At 57.2% G+C, this 12,951-nt stretch overlaps 1 protein-coding gene across 1 annotated transcript in view; it reads left to right on the plus strand.

Moving 5' to 3' along the window:
- Nucleotides 1–12,951, plus strand: part of Grik4 (glutamate ionotropic receptor kainate type subunit 4) — a 215,421-nt gene that overhangs the window by 86,294 nt on the left and 116,176 nt on the right. Inside the window, exon 3 of the mRNA XM_048344013.1 lies at nt 6,400–6,564. Coding sequence (XP_048199970.1) covers nt 6,400–6,564 — 165 coding nt within the window. The remainder of the gene's footprint in view (nt 1–6,399; nt 6,565–12,951) is intronic.

Here is a 12,951-nt window from a genome sequence, read left to right on the forward strand (position 1 = left end):
GGGCTCCAGCCATCTTTTTCTCCTTGTTAGCACTGGGTTGTTATCGGCCAGGCCAAACAGCCGCAGGCAGTGTTATAGATACTGCCTATAAAGGCTCTCCAGTGACATCTCTTTATGCTGCCCTTAAAAGAGTCCCGTGACCGCAGAGCCTCTGGAAGGGTCCAGGGATGACGGAGGCTGCCTCACCTCGCCCACCTGCCAGGCCCGGGCTGTGGGGAGTGGGAGGGGGGGCTCCATTCTAGTTTGCCCAGGGGAGCATCCATTGAGCAGGAGGACTTGGCCAGCCCTGGGTCCCCCCCTGGATGCCTCACTGTGTGGGGTCCTCTGCCCCGCGCCCGGGGCAGGTCCTCCCCAGTGACGACAGGTAGACACAAGGACGTGTGCAAGGAGCTCAAAGGAAGGGGGGTTCATGTGGGATCGGAAGCCTAGGAAGACTTGAAGGAAGGGTTGCGGGGGGCTCTTGTTTTGATTACTGTCTTTTAGTGGCTGTACAGAGAGGGGTGTCAGCCACCCCTTTGGTCACTCCCCCTCATCTTCCCCAGCATACCCCGGCCCACCCCTCAAGTCTGCGCATTGACTATTAGAACTTCTGTCACCCTCTCTTGACCTTTCAGGGATGATTTCTGGCTTGTTATTTGAGGCTTTTCAGGTACACGGAGCTGAGGACAGGCAGGGTGCTGAGGACAGGCAGGGTGCTGAGGACAGGCAGGGTGCTGAGGACAGGCAGGGTGCTATGGACGGGCAGGGTGCTGAGGACAGGCAGGGTGCTGAGGACAGGCAGGGTGCTGAGGACAGGCAGGGTGCTATGGACAGGCGGGTGCTATGGACGGGCAGGGTGCTATGGACGGGCAGGGTGCTATGGACAGGCGGGTGCTGAGGACAGGCAGGGTGCTGAGGACAGGCAGGGTGCTGAGGACAGGCAGGGTGCTGAGGACAGGCAGGGTGCTATGGACAGGCAGGGTGCTGAGGACAGGCAGGGTGCTGAGGACAGGCAGGGTGCTATGGACAGGCGGGTCCCCCCACGGTGGCGCAGGGGAGGTGGGGCTGTCATCAGGAAGCCCGAGGTGACAGAGCACTGACCGGGGCCGGGGACCACGTCGGGGAGTCCGAGGGCCAGGACAAGGCGCGGCGGGGAAAGGGGCATGAAGGATGGCCTTGCATCGGCAAGGGCACTGGGGGGGGGGCACAGGGCCACTCCAGTCCCTTCTGGCTCTTGTTACCATGCTGTGGCCCCCAGCACAAGAAGATGGAGAGCCCGGGGCTCTTCCAGTCCCCCATTGGGACCCAGCCATCCCACGATGCGGGGAGGCGGGGGTCCTGAGGGTGGTGGGCAGGTCACTGGCCTTGCCCCCCACCCACCCCAAGGGAGGTGCCTTCTCCAAAGCAGACGCCGGCCTGGGAGGAGGACGGGGAGGAGCCTGGCTTCGGGATGGGCGCAGCGCAGGGGCCGGCCTCTCCTTGAGCCTCTAACCCCGGGAGCACTGGTCCCTGCTCGGAGCTGGTGGGCTGGGGACTCAGGGTAGAGGCTGAAGACCCCCCGGCCTCCTGGGTGCAGAATCCTGGGGTGTCAAGGACACGCAGATGGGAGGAATTGGTGTGCACTCAGGGTCCGGGGCCAGGAAAGCAGGGAGAGGTGCGGGCCCAGGTGCCTGGACGCGTCTCCCCGTCTCAGCACCGCCCCTGCTGCCAGCCGGGCCCCCCTGCCGCCCTGCCGCGCAGGCCCCAGGAGGGGGTTGTGCGGGCTCACACCTGTCCTCACGGGGCAGTGGCTGGGGACTCTCAACGTCCTGGCCCCGCGGGGCCGCCGGGCCTGGGGGACCTGTGTGGGCCGAGAGCGTGCGCTGCGCATTACGTCTCCAGCACGCCTCTCTCCTCCTCCCGTCTGCCTCCTCCCCCAGCACTGCCGGAGACCAAGCACCGTCGGCTCACCGCCTGCTGGGGACCTGGCCCTTGGGTGTCCCAAGGGAGCCCGAGTCTGCACCTTGTCTGTGGTGTCTGCAGCGCAGAATCCGGTTCCCGTGTTCAGCTTAATTACCCTGATCCCAATTTGCTTGATGCCAACCGACCATCCAGCTGAGCCTCAGCCCAGCCAGAAGCTCAAGCTCTGTCAAGAACTGAAACCCCGATGAGACGGGGTGCCCAGAAAGCCGTGGCGAGAGGGAGCCGGGCAGGGCAGCATCTGGGGGTCTTAGAGAGTGGACAGTCAGTCACCTGCCAAATAAGCTCCCAGTGCAGAGTCCCTTCCCAACCAGCCCGTGGGGAGGGGAGGGGAGGGGAGGGGAGGGGAGGGGGCGGAGCCGAGGGGCCCACGCTCCCTCTCAAGTACATCCTCTCGTCCCCTGTCCCCCTGCCCACGATCCCCGCCACGCAGTGTGACCCAGGGGCGCGCTGGGAGTTGGCTGTGCAATGCATTAGACGGCTGGCCGGGACCTGCGCATCCGGGTTTGTATTAACACATGGTCTCGAGCGGCTCAGGCTTCACGGTTAGACACCACAGACCAAGTGGGTGAGCACCTTTTCCCAGTGTCTGACAGAGAGAAGTGCGGGGCAGGGGGGAGTGGGGGGGGAATAGAGGCAGAGAGAGAACGGTGTCTCTCCTATTTCTTCAGAGAGGTCCATTAATCACAGATCAGGGACCGGGTGCCCTTATTTCCCATTGCAGTCGTGTTGGGAACTATGGCGGCCACTTACACATTGGGGTGAATGTCACCTGTTGAAGTCTATAGCACGCACCTTGACTATGTCCTTTGCCGGAAGAGGATGACCGAGGGAACCGACTGGATCAAAACAGGCCTTTGGACGTGCGTTCCTGCTGGGTGGACGTGCCTTCCCTCTGCGATCTAGCTGTGATCCTGACCTTTGTGTCCTGGATCCAGTGTGGCGGAGTAGCGCCCACATACCAGGGTGAAGGCGTGGCTGTGTTCCTCAGCTCAGTGGCGATGTGGGCATTGTACCAGTCAGCTTTCCTCCGCCGTGACAAAACCCCTGAGATAAGTGAGTGCACACGAGGAAAGGTTTACTTTGGCTCGTGGTTCCAGAGGTTTTCAGCCCAGGATCACGTGGCCCTGTCGCTCACGGGCATGCGTCAAGGCAGTACATACGGCCAAAGCGCATGGCACAGGAAGCCGCTCACCTTAGGGTGTTCTCTAGGAGAGGGGAGGAGGCGATGAGGTCCCCCTTCGGGGCCGTGACCCCCATGACCTAACTTCCTCCCGCTAGATCCTGCCTCCTAGAGGTTCCAACACTTCTCAGAAGCCACGCAGACTAGGCCTTGAGCATACGGGCCTGTGGGGGGACATTTAAGCTTCGGACGATTAACGGGCATCTTCTGAGAGATTATTAATTAATTTTATTCTGTTACAAGCGATTTGTTAAATATTTAGTAGGTTGCGAGTGGGCAGGTTGGCAGTTGTTAGATCACTAGGCCCGAAGGGAAGGCTAACTGCTTCCTGTCTGAAATCTCACCGGCGTAACCGGAGGTGGTATGGCGGAAGCCGGGGAACGGAGAATGTCCGTCTTTCCAGGCTCCGGCTGTGCTACTGTGTCTGCGCGGTTCATGCATCCACTCCGCTCTGTCCTCCTCAGCCCCTGGGAAGATAGGTTTCCATGAGAACAGAGAGGAACTGTGGTTAAGGCCTCCCTGGGACACTCCTTCTCCAACTGTGCACTGGCTCTGAGAACGTGTGCAGGTCAGGAGATTTCTCTGACCCCCAATTTCTCACCTCTGTGTGAAGACAAAACCCCATCTTGCCAAGTTGTTCAGAGATGGAGACGGTGCTTGCTCAGCAACTGTACCTGCATTGTGGATGAAGAAATGTGCACCCACGACTATACAACTGCCGTGTTGTGGACCTAGGGCTTTCCTGTGACAAGGATGGATGGCGTGGCCAATTCCTGACATTCTAGATGCTTCTGTCTTGTGCTTTACAGATAGCCTAACCATTTCTATTACACCTCTGGCTGTGGAATATTTTTCCCTGTGTGAAACCTTACAGGAACCCCACTACCCATTACTTATGAGTCACTGAAATGGGCACGGGGATAGATGCCCTCAGACAGCCCCCTGTGCTCTTCCAGAAGGAGCCCCAGGGGTCCACCAAGGAACACCACCTGAGAATCACCCTCTCCCCCCCATTCTGCCCTGGCGTTTACCGAGGCTGTCGCGTTTGCCGGTGGTTTTGGTTTCTCTTCCTAGGGAAGCACCTGGTTCAGATCTCACTCGCTGACGTCACCGTGGTGGAAGGTTTCAGTGTCCCCAGCGTGTCAGCCACGCAGAGTCCTTTGCCCATTGTATGGTCTAGGCCTTAGGGTGCTCCTCTACCAGCCCCCAGGTGGCCCCCAGAGTACACCAGGTTTAGTCTTCGTTATTAGGCATATAAACAGATCCGCACACCAGGAAAAGTGCCAGGGTCTGCGATGTGTGTGAGACGTTAAGGATTAGAGCGCTGCACAGCACAAGACAACACGGTACCCGGGCCACAGAGGTTCGGAGGCTGGATGTCACTGGAGTCTGTCTGCCTTGATTCCCCCTGTTCCCTTCAACTACTGAAGGATGAGTTGGATATTTCTTTTCCTATAATGACTTCGCTTCAGATATCATTTTACATACCACATAATTAATTCACCCACCTGAAGTATCCAATTCGGTAGCTTTTATTACATCCACAGAGCTGCGCTGCTATCACCACAGTCAATTTTAGAATATTTTCATCACCCCCTAAAGAAACAACTCTGCTCATTAGCAGTCACTCTCAGTCCCCTGCCCAGCTCCTCTAACTCTAGATGACTGTTCATCTGCTTTTTGTCTCTGTGGGTTCCCTCGACTCGATGTTTTCCTGTAAACAGAACCAGCCAATAGAGCTGTTTGTATCTGGTTCCTTTCACTTAGCATCATGTGTTCAAGGTTTATTCACATGGTAGCATGTATAAATACTTTATATTGTTGAATAATAACCCAGTGCATAGAACACATTTTACTTACCCATCAGTTGATGGACATTTGGGTTGTTTCTCCATTTTGGCAGTTACAAATAATGCTGCTCTAAATGTTGGTATATAAGCTACTGTGGATAGGTTTTTATTTTCCGTAACTTCTATCAAGAGACTCAGGGATTTCAGTAGTTGGATGTATTGAGTGCCCACAACCCGAGAGCTATTGTGTTGAGTGTGTATGAGAGCCTGTATTTGCTCTTCACAACCATAGGTGACAAAACAGAGGTCCCATTACCTAATAAGGGCTCTGCAAACCCTGGTCTCTGAGCTAGCTCCCACTTACCCCGAAGCTGGGGGGTGAGGAGGTCATCCACACTGATGGTTACTCTGGTTAAGTTCACACTGAGCTGAGTCCCCACACCAGCCTAGAGTCCCTAGTGTTCTACGAGGAAGAGATCAGAGAAGCTACGCAGCTCACCTGGGTGGCGAGCTCGTCCGCGCTGCAGGCCAGTAGCCAGCAGTATCCAGAAATCGCTTCTTACTCCCTTAGAACAAGCCCGGTCCCCTCCGTCCTCTCTCACCTCAGGAGGTTGCTCACGTGCCTGGAAGCTAATTTCCAGGCCCCGCACACCTGTGTCTGTCCGTGTGCATGCAGCTATACCTCCAAGGGCATCACTGTTACCCGGGTCCCCAAACAGGTAGGGCCCCTGGTGGCCGGCCATAGCATGCGGGGTTCCTAATGCGCATGGCCTTCTCGTAAGCACCTCCTTCTGGTCTTGTTCCCTGAAGTCACCTTGGGGGGAAGGTAAGTGTCCTCAGGTCTGTCAATCACACAGTCACGGTCCTTCGGCCACCCCTGCAGGTGGCTGGTCACCGCAGGTATGCAGAGACCCTGCTAGCTAACTCCCAGGCACCCACTTTATTGCCCAAGTCTTGGGGTGCACCTTCATTGCCCCTGCATGGCTCCCTGAATACATGAAATTTAGTTTTGACTGGTCTGCGAGGTTAGGCATATAAATAATTTTTCAGTTTGTGGAAACTGGCCCAAGTGCTTTGCGGTATTCTGTGTTTCGGTAATGGATGTGCGAGATGTAAGTATCAGAGCAATATACAGAAAAGACAGCATGGCGACTGGGCCACCGCGCCACAGAGATCCAGGGGCTGTAAGTCACAGGAGTCTGTCCGCCTCGATTCTCCGTGCCTCCTCCAACTTCTGGCAGTTGAGTTGTGTAGTGGGATTCGCTGCTCCATCCATCTGCAGATTGAAGCCCTGGAGTCTGTAGAGAACTTGCTTTGGGACTGAGGCTGAGGTTGCCCCCCCCCCGTGGAGAGGGATTTGGGAAGCTGCCTAGAAAGGAAGCTGGTAGGCGGGGGGGGGGGGGGGGGGGCGGGCGGGGCTGGAGAAGGAGGCGGGGCGATGGTAGTGGGTGTGGTACCAACTGTCTCCATGTGGTTGCCTGCCCACAGCTGCTATCTTGGACGACCCCATGGAGTGCAGCAGAGGGGAGCGGCTCTCCATCACCCTGGCCAAGAACCGCATCAACCGCGCTCCCGAGAGGCTGGGCAAGGCCAAGGTCGAAGTGGACATCTTTGAGCTCCTCAGAGACAGCGAGTACGAGACCGCAGAAACCAGTACGTAGACTGGACAGGGCCAGCAGAAGAGGAGCCGGTGGTGTGAGCTGCCCCGGGGCCAGAGCCCGGAGAGAGAGCTCCACAGGGAAGGGAGAGGAGCGCACAGCGGGAGCCGGCTGAGGGGCTCTCGGTTGAGAAGAGAACGCTGGGTGTTCTGGTGGATCACATGTAGCATAGGATGAAGAACAGAAGGCTCATTCATTCATACTCACCCATCGCTCTGTTACACGACGGCTTCCTTTCCTTCGTTTTTTTTTTTTGTACAAATACTGAATGAGGTCTTGGGTGTGCTTGTGGGTTGCTGCCCGTCGAAAGGATCGGTTGTGCCATTGGTCATCTGTTAGTGTTTCTCTCTGTGTGTCGTAGGCGGTGTGGTGGGAAGAAACTGGGATTGAAGGTAAGCGTCTGGCTGCTTTCTGTGGGCAAGTCACGTCATTCTATCTGTACCTCATCTTCTTTATCCGTAAAACGGGAATGCTAGGCTCCACATTGCAGGTCTTGCAAGTTGGTATGAGATGTAAATAACTTAAAATACAGACAATCCTTGGCTGGTTGAACTTTACAGACATGAACAGTAAGTGCTCCGGGTCCACGTGGGAAAATCCACTAGTGCTAGGCCCTGGTTTTAATTCTAGCAAGAGTCTGAGAGCTGAATGTCATTTTCTTCTTCATTTTAGAAAAAAATAATTAAGGCTCAAAGATAAATTGGATAATTTGCCTAACCACAGAGCTAGTCAGTGGCTGAACAGGCTGTGGCCCCCACAACTCCAGGGCACGGCCCCCGGTGCCTCCTCCTAGCCTCCTCTGACACGTGGCTGGGTGGCTTCACAAGACTCGGCCAGAGTGCGTGAGCAGGCGAGTGTCCCGTAGCCACGCTGGAGATGGACGGCTGTTGCGTAGGAGGGGCGTGAAAGGTCCGTGGCTGGCAGCGTCCCGCCATGTCACCAAGTACTTGAGATAATCAGCCTCCAAAGAACAAAGGCATCATCTGGATCCCGGGTTTGGATGTTTCCATCCATGAATAAGTGACCCCAGGGCTTTGGCTGTGGAGGCGAAATGCCGTGGCCCAAGCTGTGACGGAGTAAAGTTGCTCACCTCATGGTGACCAAGAAGCACTAAGAGGGCCAGGGCCCCGGGGTTCCCTCCAAGGACGTGCCCCCATCACCTCACTTAGCTCCCCTGAGCCCCACCCACAGAAGGTCCCCTCACCTCCCCAGAGACCCCCGAGGCTGGCCACAAAGCCTTCAACCCCAGGGCCTTTGGGGGACACGGAGATCCGAGCTTCGCTCCGGCTCCTCAGCCCAGGCAGACAGGGAAGCGTCTCCTTTTCCTCCCAAGAGTCTTCCTTTCTCAACCCACCTGTACCTCTAGCAGCCCTCACTGGCAGAAAGACAAGAAGACTTCCAGAAGTGTGCCAGGTATATCTGGTCTTCCAAATGAAGGTTGTACGAAGGCAGTGTTGTACCCTGGGCTGTTATGGGGTTGACAGAAAAGAAAAACATTCACCCCGGTCCAGCACGGTGTGCGGGAGTATTGTAAGGATCTGGAAGTGTAAGCAGGAAGGATGGAAGTGACTCGTAATACCACCAAGTTCTCTCTCCCTCCCTCCCCCTCCCCCCTCAGCTTCTTGGATGCTCTTTACTCTTGGGTGCAGTGTCTCCCCTCTGGCGGGTCTCCCTGACTTATTCATTTGAGCCGCCTCTTATTGGCCGCCCAGGCTTGAGTCAGGAGATGGTTTGTGAACAATCTCTGTATTTCTGGTGTAATTCTGTACAGCGTGCATGGGGAATCACAACGCCCCTGCCTTCAAACAGCTTGCAGTCTCTCTCCCGAGTGCCCGGCTCAGGACCTCCTACCCTGGATCCCCGCATCCGGCGATCTGTTAGGTCCAGCTCACCTTGCCGAGTGGCCAGTCTCACAGGCTATCGGCACTGGCCAGGCTGTCTGCTGACTTCTCTTGGGGACAGTGTCCACTCCTGGTCCAGCAGTTAAAACCGAGGGCGGCGTGTAAGCGTGGAACAAGGCCATTCAGGTCAGGATTTATGGACGGAGATTGCTCCCAGAGAGGCCATGACACCAAAACATACTGAAGTAGTTGTTCATTTATTCATTCAACCAGTTAGTCAATAAATATTTGATGAGAGTTTATTGTACTTGATTCTGGGACAGCGAGGACAGAGCAGGAGGCCACACAAATGTCTGAGTTGAGATGGATGCTAATTCCTCTATCAGGGAGACTCAGATTGCCCAAGGTTTCCCAAAGCAGCATCTAGTCGGGCTGCCGGCTTTCTTCATCTATGTCTCAAACCAGGCTCTAGATTTCCAAGCAGCCCTGTAGCCATATGTTGAAGAAAACAGCTCCTGCTTCCTTTTCTTCCATTCTCCGGGGCTTCCTTGGCAGAGCCAGGAGTGCATATTTGCCCATTGTGGACGGTGTCATTAGCAGGTGTAAATTTTCTCTTCCAGTGACCCTGGCGGCCCGACTCAGTAATGTTAGTACATCTAAAATATTAAGCTGGATGGATCAGGGGAATAAAGGAAATGGATGTCTTTATTTCACATTGCAGGGCTGCGGTTATCTTTTTGATGTCCCCATTTTAGGTGCCAAGTATTTTATTAGCAAGTAGTCCTCCATTTAGCTTTTATATCTCAGTGTATTTGTGCCATGACTATCTGGCATTTTGGGAAGAAAAGAGGGTTTTGGAATCTTTCTCCCCCATCGTCCTTTTATCTGAAGGCAACCCGCTTCCCACCTAATTCATAGACGGTTCACAGAAAGTTCTTAGAAAGGGAGCGCTTTCCCTGCCCGCCCGTGTCAGAGGGGAGGGGGGCGGTGGTTTCGCACTGTTGGATAAAGCAGGCTTGGACAGGAGGTGGGGGGGGGGCTGGGGGAAAGAGACGACAGGGTCCCCACTTGGCGACCAGGGGCATGGAGTTTAGAACCAGATTCACCAGGGTTAAGTCCCGGCAATGCCATTTATCAGGGGTGGAGCGTGGACAGGGTATTTGGCCATTTCACACCCGGGTTCTTCGTTTGTCACCGGAAGGTGGTGTCGGCGTGGCCTCGGCGGGTCGTTGGGAGCACACAGTGGGTGGTAACGGCGCACACAGTGGGTCTTCAACGAGGGGAGGCCGTGGCTCTTGTCTCATGGCCGAGCAGGCTTTCCCAGGCTCTCCTCACCGCGTCCCCCCCGCCCCCCCCCCCCCCCCGCCGCTCTCCTGCTTCAGGAGCCCTGTCTCCCTCGCCCTTCCCAGGTGGCTGGTAGCGTGTCAGCATCAAGAGTAATGGGCTCTTCCCTTCTCCTTCTCCTTCCCCTGCTCTGGCTTTGCTGCATCTGGCAGATCTGTGCCTTGGGAAGTTGGGGTGGGCCGCCTCACCCCAGCTGCTGCTCCGAGTCACAGCCCGGGCTTCCTGGGGATTGACGGTCCAGGGATCATTTGCATTGCTCATTGAACAACAGGACAGCGACCGTCCAGGGCCCTGGACGATTCCCCCGGCCCCTCGCCTGTCACCTTGTGGCCTGGGACTGTGATTCAGGGGGCGGGAAGAGACAAGGGGGGATGACTTGGTTTGTGGAAAGCAGAGGCTGCCGTTGGGATGGGGGTTGGAACCATCCATCAGGGTAGCATGGGGCTTGGCTTTCCGTCGCGGGAGAGGGGCCGCACCGAGCCGTGAGCTCAGCGCCGTTGGGAGAGGGCAAGCAAGTGCAGAACGGCAGTGGTTATTTCGAGAATCAAAGATGAGGGAGTGCAGAGCCGGCAGAGATGCTGGAGACGGGAGGTCGCCCCCTCGTTGATGGTGGCACAGGAGGCGGGGAGATGGAAAGCATCACACAGGGCATGGATGAAGAGCCAACCTGGAAATGGGAAAGAGGGGAGGAGAAAGCCGACGCCTGTGCGGTCCGGTTCAAGCAGGTTTCCACGCAGAGGGTGTAGCGCGTGTGAGGGGTCACTTCCTCCAGCCCACCTGGGATCCGGCCCCCGCCCTCTCGGCGCTCCCGCCTCGGGCTGTTAGATGTTTGACTTCCCAGCTCCGTCCACACACAGGGCCCTCGGATCTGAAATGAAAGGGCCGGGCAGACCCGTCAGGCCCCTCGGGCTCCCGCCCAGTCTCATCGCCATCGCTGCAGCCTTTCTTTCCCCGGGGTCCCCCACAGGATGCGCACTCCCCTCGTTCATACGTCATCGCCGCGTCTCCGGCCGTGAACGCGTGAGAGCTGAACTAAATGCCACCCCGTTACCACCCCCATGCCCGGAGGCACCGGCCCCGCCGCCGCCCGAGCGGGTGGAAGGCTTCCTGTACTGCAGAGCCGGGAGCCGCGGCCTTGCCGTCAGCCCCTGCCCTTCCCTCTGCGTGGGGAAACCAAGACCCCCGATCTTCCAAGGGAAACTCTGCCGACCTGCAAGGCGACCTGCGTCCTGGGGGCCTGAGGTGTGGGAGCCAATGGTTTGCAACTAGGGTGCAGGGTGAGCAGGCAGGGGAGGCCCCAGGCCCAGGAAGAGAGGGGAGGAAAGCCCCCGGGGAGAGGGCACCCTAGCCTGGGCGCAGGCTTCAGCCTGGACTGGAGGGGAGAGTTGGGGTGGGGTGCTGCAGAGACCCCCGGGTCTCCACCCCTAGGCGCGTCCTGCCCTGTCCAGTGGCCCGCGTGTTCTGTCCACTCGGCCCACGGTCCGCCCACGGGGACATCCGTCCACCCATGGGGAGGTGGGGACGCGAGGGGCTGGAGCAGCTTGGGCGTGGAAGAGGAGCTGGCGTCGGGGCGGACGGGGCCTTGGCGGTGGGCGCAGCTCGTCCGTGTGCTCTGCGTGCGGTGTCACCCGGCCCGGAGGAGGAGCGGTCTCAGGGGTGAAGAGCCCCCCCAGTGTTCTCCGTTCCTTGCCTCGCTGTGATTGTTGACCACCGGGCTCTGGGAGCGGCTGAGCAGCTCATCCAGCCCCGCCTTGTCACTCACAAGGACTTGGGGTGAGCCCCGCCACGGCAGCCACCCAGCCAGCCCGGTCCCTCGGCCCTGCTCCTGCCTCAGCCGCTCCTACGGGCTCTCCCCGTCCAGCCCAGCTTCCCGGGGGGACCGGAGCCAGTGGAAGGGAGAAGTCCCTCCGTGTGGATTGCCGCACTCCGTCCTGGCTGTCTACTCCAGCATTTGCTCTCACCGTGGCTGCGCTCCTGGTGGCTGGGAAAGTTAGTTGCCATGGCGATGTCACTCATGTCTCCAGTTCCCTCTCCTCTGGCTTCCCTGGGGGCAGAGGTGAAGTTGCCTCCCTCCCCTTCCTCTTCTCCTCAGCCCATGCAGGCGGCCTTGCCGCCGGCACCAGGGCCGGGGCGCTCTAGAGCTGAGGTCCAGTGAAGGGGGTCCCCGCTCGGACAGAGCTGGCCTCCTTCACAGGGGGTGAAGGGCTGCCGCTCAGTTCCCAGCAGCCCCCTCCCTGGCCGGAGCTGCTGGTAAGATGATCGATCCACTTTGTTGGATGCTTTGCGGTTATTTCTGTGCAGCCCAGCAGTACCTGCAGAGAAATGTCTTTTTCTTAGCATGAACACAGGGGCCTCTGCCCTTAAGGACTTTGGGCTCCAGTGAGGGGGACAGACAGATGGACACAGGTGCGGGGCAGGCCCAGGTCCACAAGCCTCGGAGACCTGGTGTATTGAGAATCCAGAGCTTCTGAGACCATGGACATGTCGTGTGATGCATCTAGGAAGACTGAATAACATCTCTAGTGATGTCCTGTACTCAAACAAGTGCATGCTTGTCTTCTGAGAGCCACGCGTTGTGTAGCTCAAATATCCCTTATTCCGATGCACGGGGCCACAAGTATTTACGTAGTCAGGGCGGAGGGAGTGGGTTTTGGAATATTTGCATAAACTGGCTGGGCATTCCTAATCCTAGACTCAGAAATCTGATATCTAACACATTAGTGCTCAGAGAGTTTCAGTTTCGATTTTGGATTTGGGGATTAGGGACCCTTAAACCAACACAGGGCTTCTACATCTCTTTAGATCAGATTTTGCCATCCAATGAGTTGGGTGAAAACCATCCAGTTTCTGAGCCTTACCACGTATGAGCTTCTTTTAGAACAGGATTCGTTTTTGAGAGACGTCTTCCCGGGTGGACAGCCAACGCCATGCGTGTGCGTGGGGACTGCTGGCCGGGACAGGGAGATGGCTCTCTCTCCCAAAGGCAGCAGACTCCGATGCTTCCTTGCCCAGGGACAAGCTTTGGCTGGGTGCTTGAAGGATCAGTAGGAGTTTGACGAGGAGAAGGGCAAAAAATGGGTATTGACCATGGTTGACTGGGGGTGCTTATGAATCTCTTCTCAGAAGAGAAATGTTTTAAAATGAATAAAATAGAATGAGCCAGATGACCACGGGGACCAATTATGTAGAAATGCAGT

Source organism: Perognathus longimembris, chromosome 3 (genome assembly GCF_023159225.1).
Source record: "Perognathus longimembris pacificus isolate PPM17 chromosome 3, ASM2315922v1, whole genome shotgun sequence".
Classification (NCBI taxonomy): domain Eukaryota; kingdom Metazoa; phylum Chordata; class Mammalia; order Rodentia; family Heteromyidae; genus Perognathus; species Perognathus longimembris.